The 22,389-nt window shown below is 46.4% G+C and overlaps 1 protein-coding gene across 1 annotated transcript in view; it reads left to right on the top strand.

Moving 5' to 3' along the window:
- Positions 1-22,389, top strand: part of NWD1 (NACHT and WD repeat domain containing 1) — a 40,132-nt gene that overhangs the window by 10,983 nt on the left and 6,760 nt on the right. The window contains 5 exon segments of the mRNA XM_082623251.1: positions 274-1,546; positions 10,595-10,801; positions 12,261-12,337; positions 14,304-14,501; positions 17,280-17,402. Coding sequence (XP_082479377.1) covers positions 274-1,546; positions 10,595-10,801; positions 12,261-12,337; positions 14,304-14,501; positions 17,280-17,402 — 1,878 coding nt within the window.

Below are 22,389 nucleotides of genomic sequence, written 5' to 3'. Positions count from 1 at the left end.
AGCTGCTCCATGCTCTGGGACAGGGGTCAGCAAACCATGGCCCAGTGACAAAACCTGGCACACTGCTTTTTCTTGTAAATAAAGTTTTATTGGAACACACTGGAGTGTATTCATTTACATGTTGTCTGTGGTTATGCCAGGTGACTCTGGAACACACTGAGCTTGAGAACCAATGTTTCCATCCCCGGAATGTGTCTACCAAGTGCTCCCATTCGAGCCAACTGATGACATAATGCTGACCACACTCACTTCCCATCTCCTCCACTTTTGCAGTCATCGAGGGGGAAATAGAATGGGGCCTGCTGAGCTCAACAGACTGGGACCAGGGGGCGACTGTCTTCCTGAGAGATATCCAAGACCTCAACAAACACATCCTGGAGGTCTGCGCCCTCAAGATGGTGGACCAGCTTGCAGCCGTTTGCCTGGACACAGACTCCCAGAACCTTCTCAGCAGCCTCAAGGAGCACATCGCTGACATGCAGCCCGGAGTTCTCAAGGCCCACCACCTGGCATGGAGCCGAGACCTGGTGGACCCCCCAAACAAGGCTCATGGACAGTACCCAAAGGAGCTAGGGGAGCAGTTTGTGGCCAGGGCTAAGCATCAGGTCCTCAAGTGCCTCCAGAAACAGGAGGCAGGCAGGCGGGAGTTGGCATGGCTCTATCAGGAGATCCGCCACCACCTGGGGCTCAGTGCCGAGGCCCCCCGGACCTTTTGTGGGCACCAGGAGCTCCTAACCCAGCCGGGGCAGCAGCTCCAGCAGAGCGACGGCCACCCCCACCCACCCCTGGTGCTTTTTGGACCCCCGGGCATCGAAAAGACTGCTCTGATGTGCAAGCTGGCTGAGCAAATGCCAGGGCTGCTTGGCCACAAGACAGTGACCGTTCTGCGGTTTCTGGGGACGTCACAGATGAGCTCCGATGCCCGAGGCCTGCTCCCGAGCATCTTCTTCCAGGTGTGCCTGGCCTACGGGCTACCCCTGCCCCCTGCCCAGGTCTTGGAGGCCCATACCAGGGTGGTCCAGTTTTTCCACACCCTCCTCCACACCGTCTCCTGCCGAAACTCTGAGTCCCTTGTGATCCTGCTGGATTCGGTGGATGAGGTTGCTTCTGTCCACCGTGCTCGGAGGGTCCCCTGGCTGCCTCCCAAGTGCCCCCCAAGGGTCCACCTCATCCTCTCGGTCTGCTCAGGACAGCACGGGGTTTTAGACACTATGCGGCAGGTGCTCACGGACCCAGGTGCTTACTGGGAGGTGAAACCCCTCTCTGGAAACCAAGGGCAAGAGATGGTTCAGCTCCTGCTGGCCGTCTCGAGGAGGACGCTGAGCATGATGCAGAGGGACCTGCTCTGGGCCAGCCTCCCGGAGTGTGGGCACCCGGGGCGGCTGAGGCTGGAATACGAGGAGGCCCGGAAATGGGCCTCCTTCACCGTGCCGGACCCTCTGGCCTCCACAGCTAAGGAAGCGATGCACCAGCTGTGTGCCTGCCTGGAGCAGACACATGGGCAGCTCCTGGTGGCCCGAGTGCTGGGCTACATTGTGTCTTCCCGGTGAGTCTCTGTTGTTTTCACTCTTTTTTGAACTGAGATAGAACACATGCATTCTTCTCCAAGGGCAGCCATAACAAAATCACAACCTGGGTGGCTTAGAACAATGAAAATCTATTCTCTCGTGGTTCTGGAGGCCAGAGTCTGAAATCAAGATGTCAGCTGAACCACACTGCCTCCGGAGCCCCTAAAGGAGAATCCGTTCTAGGCCTTTTTCTTAGTTTCTGGTGTTGCTGGCAACCCTCAACATTCCTTGGCTTGTAGACGCATCACTCCAATCTCCACCTCTGACCACCTTGTGGTCTTCTCCCTGTGTGTCTCTCTGTCTGAATTCCCCTCTTCTTGGAAAGACATCACTCATTGGATTAGGGCCCACTTGCATCCAGTATTGTTACCGACCAGGGTTCTTGGCCTTCTTAATCAACAGAAATTGATAAGAGGCCAGAAAAGAAATTCAGGCAAGACTTTATTGGGGCCCCTGCTGCAGCAGAGGGGAGGGAGAAGAGGTAACAGTTTCCCCTGCTTGCTCGCTCCCTGAGAGGGGAGTGAGCTTGTTCTTTATATGGGGTGAGGGAAGGGGCAGGTCCAGGGGTCGAGCCAGAGGGGCAGCTTAGGTTGTTTGCCCACCCCTCTGGTGGGGTTGTGTGCAGGGGGCATGCTCAGTACCCTGCTTTTGCTCCCAGCTCTTCAGAAGTGGCAACTGGGTTTTTGGTCTTTTTGTATCTTTTTGTCCATAATTTTCCCAACTGTGCGTGCACGCAGTCCTTTTTAGTCCCTTATAGTTTCTTTGTATTTTGTTGCTGGAAGAGACATTTGGCCAGGTGCAAACACTGCAGCAAAGGGTCCCAGGTCCCAGGTCCCAGCCTGTCTCTATATGAACTCATCTTAACTTGACTACTTCCCCAAAGACTGGTTTCAAACAAGGTCACATTCACAAGTTCCCCGTGGGTACAAATTTTGGGGAACACTATTCAACCCAGTCCAATTCGTACCATAATTTTCACTCATTTAAAGTGCGTAGTTCAGCAGCATTTAGTACATTCACAGTGTTACGCAACCACTATGCATCTCCAGAACAATTCCTCACCCCACAAGGAGACCCCATCCCCGTCAGCAGTAACTCCCCTTCCCCGACCCCCAGCCCCTGGCAACCACTAATCTGTCTCTATGCATTTGTCTGAGTATTTCTTCAGAAAACGTTTTACTTAGAAATACTTTCAAATTATAGACCAGAGGAAGAACTCCCATAGTGCAAAAGTAGTGCCAAGAACTCCCATAGCGCAGAATTTTTCAGCCTTGGTGCTATTGACATTTGGGGCTAGATCATCCTTTGCAGTGTGTAGGGCCATCCTGTGCACTGCAGGATGTTGAACAGTATCCCTGGCCTCTACCCAATAGATTCTGGTAGTATCCCCCAGCTGGGACAACCAAAAATGCCTCACAACATTGCCAAGTGTCCCTTGAAGGCAGGATAGGTTCTCGTTGAGAAATACTGCCATACTTCTTCCCCCCACAATCACCAATTTTCTATATTAGCTTTTTCTCTCTCCCTTTTCCTTTTTCCCTCTTTCCCTTTCCTATCTCTCCTTTCCTTCCTTCCTACATCCCTCCTCCATCTCTCTCTCCCCTCCCTCTCTCTCTCTTTATTTCTTTCCATTTTTCTATCTATCTATCTATCTATCTATCTATCTATATCTATCTATCATCTATCTATCCATTCATCTATCTGTCTCTGTCTATCCACACACACACCCACAAACAAAATTTTTCCCAGAACCATTTGAGAATTCATTACAGGCATCATTCCCCTTCACCCTTAAATATATCACATATATCCTAAGAACAAGGGCAATCAGAACCCCACATCACCACAAGACAATTTTAAAACTCAGAAAATGTATCATAAATGCAATAATATTATTTAATACACAGTTTATAGTCAAAATTTACCAATTGTCTCAAAAATGTCCTTTATAGCTGTCCCCTCCCCTTGCCCCCATCCCAGGATCCAATCCAGGATAGCATGTTGCATTTAGCTGTCAAGTTTCTTTGGCTTCCTTTAATCTGGAATGTTCCACTCTCTGTCTTTGTCCTATTGAAGAGTACAGACCAGCTCTTCTGTAGCTCAGCGCTCCTTAACCCTCAATGAGTATATGTATCTCAGGTCTTGTTTTTGAATAAAGACTCTGATTCAGCAGGTCTGGGGGTGGGGCCTGGGATCTTGTGTTTCTCCCAGGCTCCCTGGCGACGTTGATGCTACTGGTCCAGGGAACACACCTGGGGGTGGAGGGGAGTCGGTACACTGTCATCTGGGTTGATCTGATGTCTCCTCATGATGACATTCAGGTTAAACTTGGATGATGTTCGATGCTTCTTGTGCATTTTTTCCTACCGCAGATTTGCAACATACCCCTTTGTAATTAATAAGCAATGTGTGCGGATATCTCAGAAAAATCTTTTTAAAGCAAACTTCTCTGAAGAATTGACCACAAGCATGGGTCTACAGTTAATTCCAGGCTTTGTAGCATGGGAATCAGCAAAAAGTAATAGGAAAACCCAATTCCAGTGTGTTTATAGGGTTTAAGGAACGAAGGTTTAAATGCAGTTGCTGAACAAATTCCGATAAACCAGGGTCATGATGGTCAGAGATGCCAGGTGTGGATGGTGAGTCAGAAATAATGAGCAGGAGAGAGGAGTATGTTCATCACAGGCACCCAGCATCCCATGGGAGGGTGGGACAGAGGCCAATTAGCAGGCATACTGAGCAACAAAGCTTTACCTTAATGCAAACAGCCATCGGGAGACACTCATGCCCATCATTAGAAATGCTGGATAATGCACCTTTCCTCTTCTCAGCTTGAGGGGTAGTTTTCTCTTTTGGACCTTTGTCTTTTGCCACAAATCAAGGTGGCAGCGACCAGCCAAGTAAGTGGGCTTTTTATTTGTTTGTTTATTTGCCAGGAACAGAAATCCACTCACGCTATCACATGAGAAATAAGGGCTTTATGCCATGGCTATGGGAGAAACTCAAGAGATGCAGGGCTACCCCATAGCCAACTTCAGGGAGGGGTAGCCCAGATTTCATGTTGTACCCCAGATTTTGTGATTGGTGCCCACAGCATGGAGGCCTGGCCTGGACTCTTCAAGAGCACAGAGACAGACCAGGGAATGTTCCAGAATAAAAGGGTGGGCCATCAGGCCAAACTGATGAAGTCTACATGGAAGGTGGGGTTGTCATGGGAACCAGAAAGCCACAGAATCAGGGAAGTTTCTCATCACCTCTCCCTCTGGGTCCTCTCTGCACATTGGCTTCTGTTCTAGACTCTTCCTTTCTCCTCTGTAAGTGTAGCTTGCCTGCTACAGCTTCTGTTGGCATCATGGGCTCCCATTTTGGAGAACTGGTGCCATCATACTGGCTCTTTCTTGAGTCCTGGTTGCAAAATCTGGGGAGATAGACATCAACTGGCATTCTTGGCCCCATGTCTGGTCCAGTTAGTAAAGCTGGGGGCCTCCTGGGGTGGAGGACCACCCTCCTTCAGTGCCTGGTAAGGGAGGTGGTCTATGGAGGGTGACTCTAGGGGAGGTGATTTTGGTATGTCCTGTTGCATGAAAATATGTTATGTTTACACACAGAGTTGACCTAGAGTGATGGTTGAGAGCTGGCTCTCAGAGCAGATCTGAGTACTTCTGGGCCAGTTGTTCTTACCTAGGGAGATTCTGTGCCCCCCCAAGGTGGACACTTAACAATGGAGACATTTTGGTTGTCATGACTCGGGGATGGGGTGCTACTGGGATCTAGTGGATGGAAACCTGGGATGCTGCTCAACACCCTATAGTTCACAGGACCCTCCCCCGACCATAGGATCATGGTGCCCCAGTTGTCAGTAGTGCTGAGGGTGCGAAACCCTGGCTTAGCATGAAAGATACTGCCTGGCTATCTCTCTATCCAGCTACCATAATACCTATCTATCCATCCATTCATCTATTTATCTACCTCATCTATCAATAATCTATCATATTCGTCTGTACATCCATACATGCATCTATGTACACCTAACTATAAGCTATCATCTATCTATCTGTCTATCTATCTCTCATCTATCTATCTATCTATCTTGCTGGCGACACCTAGTGGGTGGAGGCCAGGGATGCTGCTAAACATCTTACAAAGTACAGGACAACCCCACAACAAAGAATGATCCAACCCTTAGTGTCAACAGTGAGAGGCTGAGAAATGCTGTGTTAGGCATGCATTGTGGCCTTTCTGAGCCCCCTCTGTACAGAGGGGTAGCTGGGAGCGTGTCTGTTCTGTATGGCTGCTGGAAGGAATAACAAGATCATGCTTGCAAAGGGACATCACTGGCCAAGATCCCTAAGCCAGGATCAAACACAGGGCTGTGTGACCTCACACACAGAGTTTGGTCTGCAGTGCAGACAAGGCAGGTCCCATGTCGGGGGCAGATGAGGTCTTGGGTCCACATCGTCAAAGGGATGTCTTTGGGGATGGAGGAGGGCTCTTAACCTAGTGGTTCAGCTGTCTGTGGGCACATTCCCCAGTCTTTCCAGCACCGTCCAGTAGAATGTTGGTGATGAGGGCAATGCTCTGTATCTCATTGTCCAATGTGGTAACGACAAGCTGCAGTGGTAGTTGACCACTTGAAAGGCAGCTTATGCAATCCAGAAACTGGATTTTAAATTCTATTAATTTTTAACTTTAAATGCTCATGTGTGGCTGGTGACTACTACATTGGACATCATAGCTCTAGACTTGATGAGACACAAAATCTTCAAGAGCAGGGATGGAATTGAATTCCTCTTCCCCTGGCCATTCAGGGACATGAATACACAAACCTCAGTTTCCCCATCTGACAAATGGAGGAAGGCTTTCTGCTCTGCCTCCCTCCAGCTGAGTTTGGAGACTCAGCTGCGAACTTGGATGAGGAGGTGCAAAGAGGTATAGGTCCTAATATTGAGCTGAGCAGGTTTAGGGAGGACAAGAAAATGGCACCGGTCCAGGATTGTTCACAGATCTTCACCTGCTCTTACGTCCCTTTGGAGTCTCCTTCCCCCTATTGTAGACTCCTGCTATTGAAGCCTAGGCAGACGAGGTTGAGGCATGCCCGCAGGCAGGGGGTTGTCAGTGTTGAGCACAGATGGTATGACATATGATCTCACTTATGTGAAATGCCCAGAATTGTCAAATCCACAAAAAGTAGATTAGTGGTTGCCAGGGGCTAAGAGGGGGCAGGTGTCACAAACATGGTGGTACCTCATGACTGTGTCTAGCAAAGTCTCTTGCCCCCAAACCTGCTCCAACAGAGGATTCCCCATTCCTTTTTTTTTAATTTTTAAATTTTAATTGATTATTTATTTACCTTTTTGGCTGCACTGGGTCTTCGTTGCTGCACGCGGGGTTTTCTCTTGTTGCGGTGAGAAAGGGCTACTCTTCGTTGCAGTGCGCGGGCTTCTCATTGTGGTGGCTTCTCTTCTTGCACAGCATGGGTGCTAGGCGCACGGGCTTCAGTAGTTGTGGCTCATGGGCTCAGTAGTTGTGGCTCACGGGCTCTAGGGTGCGGGCTCAGTAGTTGTGGCACACAGGCTTAGTTGCTCCGTGGCATGTGGGATCTTCCAGGACCAGGGATTGAACCTGTGTCCCCTGCATTGGCAAGCGGATTCTTAACCACTGCACCACCAGGGAAGTCCCCCCATTCTTAGTAGTGGGGTCACCTTCTGCATAACCAGGAGTCATGCCTGTTTCCTCTACTTCCACATCCTTTTTCCCTCCATAATCAGAAAGTCCTCTTGGCTCTGCCTCTAAAACATCCTGAACCAACCTTTTCTTTCCCATTCCTACTGTCCCTATCTTGTCCTAGGTCATCCCCATCTCCACCTGGACAAGTGCCCCAGGCCCTCACTTGTCTCCATGTCACTGTGTTTATCCCCCAACAAGCCCTTCCCCAGAGAGGCAAGAATGAGAATTTTTTTTTTAGTAAACCGCTATTTGGAAATAATTTTACATTTACAGAGGAGATAAAAAGGTTGAACAGAGTTCCCATAGATCCTGCCCCTTATTTCCCCTCATGTTAACATCCAACATAACCACAGCATTGCTGTCAAAGCCAGGACATTAGCATTGATACGTGACCATGATCTCAACTCCAGACTTGATTTGGATTTCACCAGTTTTTCCACCAATATCATTTTTTCTGGTCCTGGAGCCAATTCAGTATTCCTCACTGCATTTAGCAAAGTGAAATTATTTAATTGAGGTAAAATTCACACAATGTAAAGTTAAAATTTTAATGTGTTACAATTCAGTGACATTAGTACATTCACAATGTGGTGCAACCGTCACCTCTATCTAGTTCCAGAACGTTTCCATCATTACTGAAAGGAGACCCTGTCCCTGTTAGCTGTCATTCCCCATCCCTCCTCCCTCAGCCCCCGGCAACCATGAATGGATCTGCCTTTATGGATCCTGATCTGGATATTTCATATAAATGAGATCATACAATATGTGGTCTCTTGTGACTAGTTTCTTCCACTCAGAATGTCTTCAAGGTTTATCTGTATTGTAGTGTGTATCAGCATTTTGTTCCTTTTTATGGTCAAATAAGATTCCATCGTATGGATACACCCCTGTCTTAGTCCATGTGGGCTGCTATAACAAAAATACCATAAGACTGGGTGGGTTTATAAACAATCTATTTCTCACAGTTCTGGAGGCTGGGAAGTCTAAGATTAAGGCACCAGCAGATTTGGTGTCTGGTGAGAGCCTGCTTCCTGGTTCACAGACAGTCATTTTTCACTGAAACTTCATATGGCAGAATGGACAAGGGAGCTCTCTGGGGTCTCTTTTATAAGGGCACTAATCTCATTCATGGGGGCTCCACCCTCATGACCTAATCACCTCCCAAAGGCCCCACCTCCTAATACCATCACCTTGGGGATTAAAACTTCAACATATGAATTTGGGGGAGACACACATATTCAGTCCATAGCAACCACATTTTTCTATCCTTTCATCTGTCGATGGACATTTGGATTATTTCCACCTTTTGGCAGTTATGACTAGTCCTGCTGTGAACATTCTTGTACAGGTTTTGGTAGGAACACCTATCTGAAATGAGATTTTAAAATCATGAATGAGACTGAATTTCTTCTGTCCTGATTAAACCCTTCCAGTGACTTCCCAATGCTTTTAGAAAAGTATCCAAACTCCTTACCAAGGCCTGCTGGATCTGCTGCCTCCCATCCCCCTGCCTGGAGCACCCTGGCCCCAGATTTTCCCACACTGGCTCCTTCCCTCCTGCACAATCCCAGCTCTTGTGACACCTTCTCAGAGGGACCCACCTGCTCCAAGAAGCATCTCTCCCCTGCCACTCACCTTGTCACTCTCCTTCATGTGATTTGGCTTATCTTCTTCCTAGCAATTGGTGTTACCCAAACTCTTTGTGGTTTTTTTTTTCTGTTATTTTCTATGTGGCTCTCTGCACTAGAAGACAAGCTTCATGGGCGTCTAGCTCTCTGTCCTCCAGGGGACAGCACAGAGATGACACTCTGTGAATAGTGGTTAAGCAAACATGCCAGTACTTTACTGATGTCAGTGGCCTTCCAGGTTGCAGCTGCTTCCCTGAGAATGAATGGACTGGCCTGGCCCCTGCCCAGAGGGCCCTGTACAGTGATGTGATGCCAGAGAAGTATGCAGCCATGCTTCCCTGGGATATCCATGTCGAAAGCCTGCCGGGATGTCCCATTTTGATCTGGTGGATAAGCCATTGTGCCTGAAACCACAAAGAGAAGATCCAAGCCTGGTTTGTATTGAGGGTGTATTGAAGAGTGAGAAAGAAGATTCTATTCTTTTGTTTTCTTTTGGCCACACTGCAAGGCATGGGGGATCTTAGTTCCCTGACCAGGGATCGAACATGTGCTCCCTGCATTGGAAGCACAGAGTCTTAACCACTGGACCACCAGGGAAGTCCCAGAAGATTCTATTCTGATGGAGGAAATTTTTGCGGAAACACAGGCCCACACCACGGTGCTACCAAGTAAACCCCAGTGGTGTGGCTCCCAGGAATTTTGGTTTGGAAAGACCTGTCAAGAGGAGAAAAGCAGGTTAGGGAGAAGGCCTGGCTACCCCAATGGAGAAAGTGTGGAGAACACCACCAGTGACATACCTGTGATTGTCAAAGATGAGATGGTCTCAGTGGAAGAGATCGCAGAGAATACTGATGTTAATAGCCACCTCGTTGGAGAGTAGAAAATTCCAAGTGAGCAGGTATTCTATATGTGTAAAGAATATGGCAAGTGTTTTGATCAAAATGAAGACTTTGATCAATATCAGGGAATTTAAAAAAACCAGCTCTTGGCCTTAGCGCCATCTTCTGAGAAACCTCCGCACCCTGAGAGCAAAGTGGAAGAAGAAGCAAATGCTCAGGCTGAAGCGCAAAAGAAGAAGGATGAAGCAGAGGTCCAAGTAAACTTGTACACCCATGGAAGCCACAGGAGCAGAAACAAGGGAAGCCAGAGGACAGGGACGCTGGTACAAATTGTTGGACTGCTTGCCTACCGTCTAGAACTTGTCTCAGTGGATCTGGAACATCTATGGCCATTCTGATCTCCTCGACCACCTTTGAGAGACCCACCTTGCTTGTATCAAAACAGTCCCTTCCTTTGCCCTGGACCTGTGACATTCTGGACTAGTTCTGTTCTCAGTTGTGGCTGAATGTAACATGTGTACAATAAATCATCTCTTTTGCTGTCTTAGCTATAGAAAACACACACACACACACACACAAGGTGTTTGTACTCCCTGTAAGCAGAAGCCAGCCTCCCTCTCTCATCTGCTCTGAAATGAACTCTGATTGCTCTCCAACCCTGAGGAAATTTGTCTGGTACCGGCTGGGCATGGGCACTGTCCAAATAATGATCCCCATAGTGAACACATTGGTGATGGGCAGGAGGCCATAGTGCTGTCCCTTCCTTGGCTTCTGAGTCCTCCAAATGCAGAAGACAGAGGTGTGTTCCAATGCCCGTCCTTTCTCCCTGCAGACATGGGCTCTCGGAGGTGGAGATGAAGGATGTCCTGTCCTTGGATGACGAGGTCCTGCAGGTCGTGTACCAAGACTGGACCCCGCCCAGCAAAGAGCTGCTGCTGCGTTTCCCACCCTTGCTGTGGGTGAGGCTTTGTCGAGATCTGGGTAACTGCTTGGCCAGGTGGCCCGTGGATGGCTTCATACTCCTGGCCATCGCCCACAGGTAGGTCAAGCGGGCTGGTGACACTGTCTAGGTGGGACCCAGAGAGCGAGGACTCACTGACCAGGCTCCTCCTTGTTCCAGATCCTTCTTCACTCCCCATTCCCAGGAAACCAAGTCCACATAGTGCAGCATTTACCATCAGCTCTAACACAACTAACTTGTTTTCTATTTTTATTTTTATAATCATCATCATTATTCTTAATTTTGGCCACGCCTCGCGGCTTGTGGGATCTTAGTTCCCCAACCGGGGATACCCGGGCCCCAGCAGTGAAGCTTGGAGTCCTAACCACTGGACTGCCAGGGAATTCCCATCCCAGCTGGTTTTGATTTGAGGACTTTTACAAGGGGTTTTATAAAGGTGCTTAATTCCTATATCCTTTCCGTGGCTTGCTCAGACCTGACAACTGTTGCTTGTCCGAGAAGCCTGTCTGGCCACCACTGATGCTGGACACCCCTGGCCACCACACCCCTGCATATTTCATCATTGCATGTTGTTTCCATCTATCTTAACTCTTAGTTATTATTTCTGCTGGCTCTCTTTTGCATCATCTGTCTGCCTCTGCTCCCTGCCAAATGTCCACCCCTACTACATGGACCAGTCCAAGAGTATGGATTTTGAGTCCCACCATGCTGATTCAAATCTGGGCTCTGCTACTTACTGGCAGTGTGACCTTGCAAGCCCCTAACTACCCCCACCCCTCCCCCATCCTCACTCCCGCCTTGCAGCCTTCAGTTTTCCCTGCAAAATGGGGATGTTGGTCGACCCTCCCACCTAGGGCTGCTGGGAAAGTTTTGCTAGTCAATTCATGCAGAGCCTGTCCCCATGGCGCCATCTGAGGGTCCTGTTATGGTCATGTGACAGCACCGATGTTTTGACATGAACGGCCTTGGAGAAGCCATTTCTGTCCTCTGCTTCCCTCATCAGCAAAATGTGGGATAGAACTAAAGTGTGTCTAGGATCCCACCCAAGTGGGAGATACTGGTGCCCATGATCAGTTACACCTTTCTCCTACATTCACGCTCGCCAGCAGTTTTAAACCTTGAAGGGAGTGATTTCCCAGGAAAACAGCCTTGGGCTTACATGCCCATTTTAAGGGAAGATTTAAAAGCCCAAATCACAGTATGTTCTTTGCAGTGTTTCTTTTTTTTTTCTGTTCTTTCTTTTTTTTTTTTTACATCTTTATTGGAGTATAATTGCTTTACAGTGGTGTGTTAGTTTCTGCTTTATAACAAAGTGAATCAGTTATACATAGACATATGTTCCCGTATCTCTTCCCTCTTGCGTCTCCCTCCCTCCCACCCTCCCTATCCCACCCCTCCAGGCGGTCACAAAGCACCGAGCTGATCTCCCTGTGCTATGCGGCTGCTTCCCACTAGCTATCTACCTTACGTTTGGTAGTGTATATATGTCCATGCCTCTCTCTCGCTTTGTCTTGATTGACAACCTGTGGCTGCCCAGAACAAGGAGGAGGTGTAGGAATGAATGTCCCCACCAGATGGCGCAGCTGAGCAACCATGCGCTCTCCCCACATTCCAGTACTGTACAGCCAGCTCCTGAAAGCCCGTTGGTATTCCCTATTTCTCCCATTGCCTCAGGCTCCAGGATGACTTGGTGTGGTGCCATTTCTGTCCCCGTTTTTATTTTAAAAGACTGATATTTTGTTCATCATGGATGAGGGGGCGGGCGCATCAGTTTTGATTTTTTTAAATATTGCATTAAAATAGTACTTATCTTGATGGTTGAGTTTGTTGGCACCACTTTAACTTTTGTACCCGTGGTGAGTGGGGCACTTGCCCCTGATCCTGGCCCTGCCCCATTCCACCCACCAGCAAACCCAGGCACAGGGCATTGCCACCATTGCCCCAGGCTCCACAGTTAGGATGCTCCAACAACAGGGACAAAATGAACTGTCTACCTTCAATGTCCCTGGTCTTCACTTGGCATTGGAATCAAACTTTGGGGGTCAAATTCCTGCCTCTTACTGGCTGTGTGACCTTATGTAAGTTGCTTAACTTCTTCATACCTCAATTTTCCCTGTTATATGCTTGGGCACTTGGGATAATAATGATGATACCTCCGTGTGGTAGGCAGAAAAATCTGCCCCCCACCTCCCCACCTCCTGGCAAGATATCGTCACTTCTTAATCCCTGGAACCTATGACTATTACTTTATATGGAAAAAAAAATGTGGTTAAGATTCTTGGGATGGAGAGTTTATCCTGGATTATCTACGTGGGCCCAAAATGCAATCACAAGTGTCTTAATAAGAAGGAAGCAGAGGGAGATTTGAAACAGAAAAAGGGAAAATGCAGAGACGCACAGATGAGAAGGCCATGTGAAGACAGAGGCAGAAACTGGGATGATGCGCTTCTATACTGCTGGTGGGAATGTCAATTGGTGCAGCCACTGTGGAAAACAGCATGGAAGTTTCTCAAAAAAACTAAAAAATAGAACTACCATATGACCCAGTAATTCCATTCCTGGGTAAAAAAACAAAACAAAAACACTAATTCGAAAAGATACATGTGCTCCAATGTTCCTAGCAGCATTATTTACAATTGCCAAAATATGGAAACACCTAAATGTCAGATGAATGGATAAAGAAGATGTGGTATATGTATACAATGGAATACTACTCGGCCATAAAAAAGAACTAAATTTTGCCATTTACAGCAACATGGATGGACTTGGAGGGCATTAGTCTAAATAAGTTGGAGAAATACAAATATTGTATGATATCAATTGTACGTGGAATCTAAAAAAATACAACATACTAGTGAATATAACAGAAAAGAAGCAGACTCACAGATACAGAGAAAAAACTAGTAGTTAACAGTGGGGAGAGGAAATGGTAGAGGGGCAAAATAGGGGTGGGGGAATGGGAGGTACAAATTATTGGGTGTAAGATAGGCTTCAAGGATGTATTGTACAACATGGGGAATATAGTCAATATTTTGTAATAACTGTAAGTGGAGAGTAACCTTTTAAAATTGTATAAACAATTAAAAATTAAAAAAGAGATTGTGGTGATGTGGTCACAAGCCAAGGAACGCCTGAAGCCCCCAGAAGCTGGAAGAGGCAAGGAAGCATCCTCCCCCAGAGCCTCTGGAGGGAACACAGCCCTGCCGACACCTTGATTTCGGACTTCTGGCCTCCAGAACTGTGAGAGAAGAAAGTTCTGTTGTTTGAAGCCCCCCAGTTTGTCTTGTTATAGCAGCTACAGGACACTAACCCACTCAGTAACTATGAAGTACTGGAGAAGTGATCATTATTTCTCTAACAGACACTTGTTGGGTGCCTGGCACTCAGAACATAGCAATGAACAAGACAGGCATCCTCCCTGCTATCTGGAAACCCAAGGTCTAGGGTAGGAGAGGGGGAAACCACCTGGTGCACTTGAAGTAGGGGCAAGTGTGTGTAGAGCACAGAAAAGGAGGCAGGAGGGGGGCTCCACCCAGGGAAGCAGGGCCCCTCCCCTTAACCAGCATCTCCTCTGTTGCAGAGAGAAGCATCCTGTATACAGAACTCCTGGCCAGCCTCTATTTCTTCGCCACCTCACGTCCAGCGCTGGTGGGACAGCTGTGCCAACAGGCGCAGAGCTGGTTCCGGATGTGCCCACACCCTGTGCTGGTGCCCCTCAGAGAATTCCTCCAGCCCCCGGGAGGACCCCTCCGGGCAACCCTCACTGGCTGTCACAAAGGTGCGTCTCCCAAGCGTAGCCAAAATCCAGCCAGGCCCCTGCCTGCGTGGGGGCAGTGGACTGCCGGTGTTTGGGGCTGCTCTCTGGGTCTCCCCTCTGCCAGCTGGGAAGCCCCAAGGGTGCTGGCCCTGCTGTCTCATGCTGACTCAGCTCCCTCTGCCCCCCAGGGACTGTAGATTACTAGTGTAAATACTGCTAATGAGCCCAGAGTGAGGGCATGCCAACTGCCTCTGGGGTCTCACCTCTAAGAGTCCGGTGCCCGTCTTATAGATAGCTTCTGAGATTTACAACCTCATGCTACTAAGTCTGGAAACAAGGAACTGGTGCCTGACTGGACCCTGAGAGGCTGGTGGAACTTGTAGGTTCTCCCTGGGACACCAGAATGTCAGAAGGACAAGAGGATTTAGTTCTCTCCATCCATTTCTCATCCATCCGTCTTTCCTTCCATCCTTCCTTCCTTCCATCCAGCTATCCATCTGTCCATTCCTCCACCCATCCCTCCATCCATTCATCCTTCCACCCTTCCTTCCATCTATCCTTCTGTATGTCCTTCCATCCTTCCTCCCTCCTTTATTCCTCCCTTCCTTCCCATCCATCCATCCATTCACCCATCAGTTGTCCGTATTTCCAATAGTCACCCTTCCTTCCACCCTTCTATCCACACCACTTACCTTCCATTTCCCCCAGTTTGCCATCTTCTATCCAGTCATTTTACCCCTTCACACACTCAGCCAACTCACTCACCCATCTATCAAACAATTCATCCAGTTACCCATCTAACACCCACACATTCACTCACCCACTCATCTAACCAGCCATCTATCTGTCCACTTATCCACCAGTTCACCTCCATTCATCCATCCCTTTATCTGCCCACCCTAATCTCTCACATTAATCACTGAATACAGTTAGCTTTGGTTCAAATGCCAGTTATTGTGACTCAGGCCATTTTTGTGCCACATAGCCTTGTAGGGAAAGCTACACTCCCAAGGCACAGAGCTTCCAAATCAGAAATTCTAAGAGATGCTAAGGACAATGCATGGAAGAATTGATTTAGGCACAGCTACTAGAATGCTGTGTTGAGAAGGATTCTGAGACTGAATCTTGTTTAATGGTATATTGGTTACAATACAAGTTCTGATGCTGTAACAAAGGCCAAAGTAGCAGTGGCTTAAATAAAACAGGAGTTCATTTTTCTCACACACAATAGTCCAGGCATAAGAAAAGGTAATATGATATCTGCAGGGGGTCAGGGACCCAAAGTCTTTCAAATTTGTTGCTCTGCCATTTTCAATGTGAGGTTTCCATTTAATCGCCCAAAATAGCTGCTCTAGCTCTTACCATCACAATGGCATTCCAGCCAGTGGGAAGAGAGAAGGAGAAGTAGATGGCAGGCCCCTTCCCTTCAAAGGCATGGCCTTGAAGCAGAACTTACCACTTCTGCTCCTATCTTGCTGGTGAGAACTTGGCCATCTTCGACTGACTGTAAGGGAGCTTGAGAAAAATGGTCTTTGAGTAACCACGTACTCACCTAAAACCTGTGGGCTGTGGGTTTTATTACTGAAGGAAGCATGATAGAATGGCTACTGGGGGGGACAAATCACAGAGAGTGTGGTGATTGATTAATGATGTCTGCCACAGCGTAGGCAAAGGAAGTTACAGCTCAAAGTGAATTTTTTCTTTTTCTCATCTCAGTAGGGAAATGTTTTGTGTTTCAGACCCACTGTGCCACTTGTACGAGCTCTAGTCATGTTGAAGTTGATAAAGTTCCTACTCACTCTGGGCTTCAGTTTCTTCATTTTTAAAATGAGAAGTTTGAGTTCACATTTCCAAGGTCACACAATGAGTGTGATCCCCACCCCCCCAAGAAAAAAGGGAAAAAAAGAAAGAAAAAAAATCTCATCTCTTCATGCCCTATCCCGATGAGGTAGAAACACAATTCTGGATTCTCAGACCTGGACTGGCTCTGATTTCAGCACCTCCCCCATCACCTTACAAATGAGGATACTGAGGCACAGAGCAGGAAAAGGACTTAATCAGGGCATTCAGAAAGTCTGGTCTCCTGATATTCGGGCTGATGTTTTCTCCAGTGTAACTTGGTCCATCTCTGTCTTCAGCGATGATCCAATCAGGATCCACCTAGCAGAGAGTCTTGGGCTGTGTTTGCTCAAACTATTGGCAAATATTTTTTTCTGTGGGGCACCAGCCCTTCTTTTCCCACACAGATCGAACTCAAAGAGAAGTCGAAAGCAGGGTTCTCATCCTCAGCCAATATAATTCCATTCCTGAGTCTTCTCCAACTGTGCACTCAACCATGCATCTCTGACATTTGCAGCTGGATCCTTCTCTGGGGTGGGGCCATCGTGTGCACTGCAGGATGTTGAGCAGCATCCCTGCCTCCACCCATCAGATGCCAGTAGCATCCTGGTCCCCAGTTGTAACAACCAAAAATGTCTCCAGACATTTCCCAGTGTGCCCTGGGGGGCAGAATCGCCGCTGGGTAGGAACCGCTGAACTAGAGACACTTATGACCGAGGAGTGGTTTAGTCCATTTTCCTACCTCAGATCAACATAAACGTTTCAACCCAGAGTCTGCATCTGGCATCTGACAGCGCTGGCTTTGAAATCCTGGCTCTGCCACTTCTAGGTGTGTGACTCTGGACAAGGAACTGACTCTGTCTGTGCCCCAGTTTCCTTATCTGTGAAGTGGGGGGCCCATTAGAGTACCTCATGGCTGAGCACTCAGACACATGAGCTCTTGTTTCTGTGTGGCTGCAGGCATCACTGCCATAGCATGGAGCCTGGAAGAGAAGCTGCTGGTGGTTGGCACCCAGGAGGGCATGATAGCTGTGTGGGAAATGGAAGAACAGCAGGTGATCCACATCCTACCTGGACACACAGGTGAGGCTCAGGAAGTGGAGTTTATGATCAGCTTCCTCCTAGAGTCCCACAACAGTCAGTCCCCTGGGGCCCCTTCACTACCAATTCATTTCTCTGTATTAAAACCCTGGCCTTTGTTCCTGCATCAGCTAGCTATAGCCACATAACAAAACACCCCAAACAGGAATATAAATTGGTGCAGCCACTGTGGAGAATAGTATGGAGGTTCCTCAAAAACTAAAATAAAGTTGCCATATGATCCAGCAGTCCTACTCCTGGGCATATATCTGGACAAAACTATAATTTGAAAAGATACATGAACCCCTATGTTCATAGCAGCAGTATTGAAAATAGCCAAGACTTGGAACAACCTACATGTTCATTGACAGATGAATGGACAAAGAAGATGTGGTATATATATATATATATATGTGTGTGTGTGTGTGTGTATATATATATATATATATATATATGTATGTCTATACATGCAATGGAATACTACTCAGCCATAAAAAAGAATGACATAATGCCATTTGCACCTACATGGATGGCCCTAGAGATGATCATGCTAAGTGAAGTAAGGCAGAAAGAGAAAGACAAATACCATATGATATCATTTTTATGTGGAATATAAAATATGACACAAATGAACATCTAGAAAACAGAAACAGACTCACAGACATAGAGAACAGACTTGTGGTTGTCAAGGGGAAGGGGGGCAGGGGAGGGTTGGATGGGGAGTTTGGGACCAGCAGATGCAAACTATCGTATATGGGATGGATAAACAACAAGGTCCTATTGTGTAGCACAGAGAACTATATTCAATATCCTGTAATAAACCATAATGGAAAAGAATACAAAAAAGAAAAAACAAAACCCACCCCAAACAGAGTAGCTTCAAACAATAGCTGTTTATTTAGCTCACCTCTGTGACTGGGCAATTCAGGCTGGGCTCAGCCAGGCGGCTCTTCTGGTCTCAGCCAGGCTTGCTCCTGCATATGTAGTCAGTTATGGGGCGTCTGGGAGCTGGCTGGTTCAGGACGTTCTAGCTGAGACAACTCAACTCTGTTCCACATGATCTCTCATCCTCCAGCAGGTGAGCCTGGGCAGAGGCAGGGTCTCAAGAGGGAAAGCAGAAGTGTACAAGGTCTCTGAAGGCCTGGAACTGGCCTTGGAACTGGCACCCCTTCACATTCTATTGGCCAAAGGAAGTCCCAAGAACAATCCAGAATCAATGGATAGGGAAATTGACTTCATCTCTTGATGGGAGGAGCAAAGTCACACCACAAAAGGTATAGATCTTGGAGGGTAAAGGATTGTGGTCATTTATGCAATTTGTCTACCACAGTCTCTCAGAGCCTAAGTAACGTTTTCATTTCTACAAAACCATCACAGCTATGGTTGATTCATTCCAACAATTATTGAGTGCTTACTGTGTACCAGGCCCTGATCTGAGGCTGAAGAGAGACAGATCAGGGCCGAAACTTGGGTAAGGGGAGTGAGGCACACCCCTTGGGTGTAAAATTTAGGAGCATCCCAAAGTTAAAAAAAAAACTTGGTCATCATGATAATATTTCAATGCAATGTGTTTATTTTTTATTTATTTATTTTGTTTTGGCCATGCCACCCAGCATGCGGGATCTTAGTTCCCCAACCAGGGATCAAACCCATGCCCCCTGCAGTGGAAGCATGGAGTCTTAACCACTGGACAGCTGGGGAATTCCCGAATGCAATTATTGATTGATTGATTGATTGATTGATTGGCTGCATTGGGTCTTAGTTGCAGCACGAGGGACCTTTTGTTTTGGCGCACGGGCTCTACCTTGCAGTGCATGGGCTTTTCTCTAGTTGTAGCACATAGGCTCCAGAGCACGTGGGCTCATTAGTTGTGGCACGCGAGCTTTAGTTGCCCTGCCACATGTGGGATCTTAGTTCCCTGACCAGAGATCATACCGGCGTCTTCTGCATTGCAGGACGGATTCTTAACCACTGCGGAAATTCCTGCAAATGTAATTTTTAAAAATGTTTTTAAAAATCAAAAAATTAATGCAAAACAATCCACGATGAATAAATATCAACCTGTCTTAAAGACAGGATGAGTAATAGTGCTGTGTCAATCCATACTGGAGAGAGAGGCAAAAGGAAAACTCAGCAATTTGGTACCTCCTTAAACTTTGCACCCGAGGTAAGTGCCTTACTTGCCTCACCCTGATCCCTGCCCTGAGTCAGATCCATGTATTTGAGAAGGCAAGCTGGACAAAAATGTAGTTACAAATTGCAATAAGTGTAATGAGGAAAACAGGGTGTCACGAGCTACAATAACCAAAGTGACTGACTTAGGGCAGTTAGGGAAAGGATTTCTCTGAGCAGGGACACTCAGCCAAGATACAACAGCTATGAATAAGTGTGCAAAGGGCAGGAGGGTAGAGCACCCCAGGTGTGGGAAACAACCAGTGCAAAGACCCTGAGAAGAAGAGGTTGGAACATTGACAGAGTAGCAAGGAAGCTGTAAGGCTGGAGCTTAAAATATTGTATCAAATGAAAGAAGCCACTCACAAAAGACATTATATGTGATTCATTTATATGAAATGTCTGCAACAGGTAAATCTAGAGAGACAGAAAGCAGATTAGTGGTTGTCAGGGGCTGGTGGAAGGCGGATAGAGAGAGACTGCTAATGGGGACGGGGTTTCCTTTTTGGGTGACAAAAATGTTCTGGAACCTGATAGAGGTGACGTTTGCACAACATCGTGAATGTACTAGTATCACTGATTATACAATTTAAGATGGTTTAAATGCTAAGGAGAGAAAAGGGAGGGAGGGACAGTTTTTGAGGTTATGAAAATACTCTAAACCTAGCCTATGGTGATGGTTGCACAACTCTGGGAACGTTCATTTCTCAGAACAGTGAATTATACTGTTGTACATGAATAGGTGAATTTTATGCTTGTGAATTATATCTCAATAAAGATGTTAAAATATTATATTATTGCAATCTAAGTATGTACATGGTTTTATTATTTTTTTCTCAACATTTTGCCATAAACATTCTTGTTTTCATGGAATCTTTTTAAAAACAACTTTATTGAGGTATAATTTATATACCATACAATACACCTGTTTTAAACATATAGTCAATGATTTTGCAGTAAATTTACCAAATTGTGCCACCATCACCATAATCCTGCTGTAGAACTTTCCATCACCCCAAGGATATCCCTTCTGCACCCTTTTCAGTCCCTCCCTGCTCCCACCCCCAGCCCCATGGTAACCACTGATGTGCTTTCTGAGTCTACAGATTTGTATTTTCTGGACATTTCATATAAATGAAATTGTATACTGAGTGGTCTTTTGCATGGGACTTCTTTCACTCCACATAACATGTTTGAGTTCATCTGTATTGTTATATGTATGGATAGTTTGTTCCTTTGCATTGTTGAGCCGTATTCCATTGCATGGAAGGAACAGAGGTTTTAATCCATTCATCACTTGAAGGACATTTACACTGTTCCCAGTTTGGGGCTGTTATGAATAATGCTGCTGTGATTCATTGAATCTTCATCTTTATAATGCTTAACTGCACCAAAAATATTTCATTTCTCTCGATAGATTGTGTTCCAGAATTTATTAAACTATTTAAAAATTATTTTGGCTATTTAGGCTATTTCTAGTTATCTGCTATTTGGATAACACTGGGATGAATCTGTTTTTACTCTTGTCAATATTTTTCCGTTCTGTTGAATATTTCTAGTGAGTGGTATTCTTGAATTGAAAGGTATGAACATTCTTATGGGTTTTGAGATGTGTTATCTTATTGCTTTCCAAACAGATTGTAACAGATTAAAACACTCTCCAACCCCAAAGCTCCCAGCATTACATGTTTTCATTTTACTCTTTCTGTCTGAGGGGTTGGAGTGGGGTGGATACTGACAGAGTATCTGTCAAATAAGATTCCCTCTATTTTATCATCATCAGGATAGCTATTTTCCTAGAGGTCTATTCAATCTCTGTATCTGTGTGTGAGAGCCATCTCTTCAAGACCTGAGCCCATTTACCAATGGTGACCTTGACTCATTTTTTTAAAGTCCTCAAACTCTTATTATTTGTAATCAGAAAAGCTCAATAATCAATTTACTGAAAAAACGGAAAATATTATAGACCTACATAATAGGGGAAGTGAAAGTTTCCGATCCTGTGACAGCATTCTGGAGGTGGTTGGTACTGGCTTGTGAGAGCTGTCTGAAATTTTCAAGAATTTGGTGAGGTGATTGTCAAACACAACCATTCTTTTTTTTTTAATTTTTTAAATTGATGTATAGTATATTTACAATGTTGTGTTAATTTCTGCTGTACAGCAAAGTAACTCAGTTATACACATACATACATTCTTTTTTATATTCTTTTCCATCATGGTTTATCCCAGTATATTGAATATAGTTCCCTGTGCTATAGAGTAAGACCTTGTTGCTTATCCATTCTGTACGTAAGTTTGCACCTACTAACCCCAAACTCCCAGTCCATCCCTCCCCCACTTCCCTCTCCCCCTATGTCCAAACACAGCCATTCTTTTTTTTTTTTTTTTTAAAGAAGATGTTGGGGGTAGGAGTTTAGTAATTTATTTATTTATTTTTGCTGTGCTGGGTCTTCGTTTCTGTGCGAGGGCTTTCTCTAGTTGTGGCAAGCGGGGGCCAGTCTTCATTGCGTTGCACGGGCCTCTCACTATAGCGGCCTCTCTTGTTGCGGAGCACAGGCTCCAGACGCGCAGGCTCAGTAGTTGTGGCTCACAGGCCTAGTTGCTCTGTGGCATGTGGAATCCTCCCAGACCAGGGCTCGAACCCGTGTCCCCTGCATTAGCAGGCAGATTCTCAACCACTGCGCCACCAGGGAAGCCCCAAACACAGCCATTCTTAAACATTAAATTATAGAAACATACAATTAAATAGATTATATTAAAACAAGGTGATAAATACTCAAAGCTCATCACTTTCTAAATATTTTACCACACTCTAC

The sequence above is a fragment of the Mesoplodon mirus genome, assembly GCF_964341445.2.
Source record: "Mesoplodon mirus genome assembly, chromosome: 5".
In the NCBI taxonomy this organism is placed as follows: domain Eukaryota; kingdom Metazoa; phylum Chordata; class Mammalia; order Artiodactyla; family Ziphiidae; genus Mesoplodon; species Mesoplodon mirus.
The sequence above is the reverse complement of the archived record's forward strand: the minus strand, read 5'-3'. Positions and strand labels throughout refer to the sequence as shown.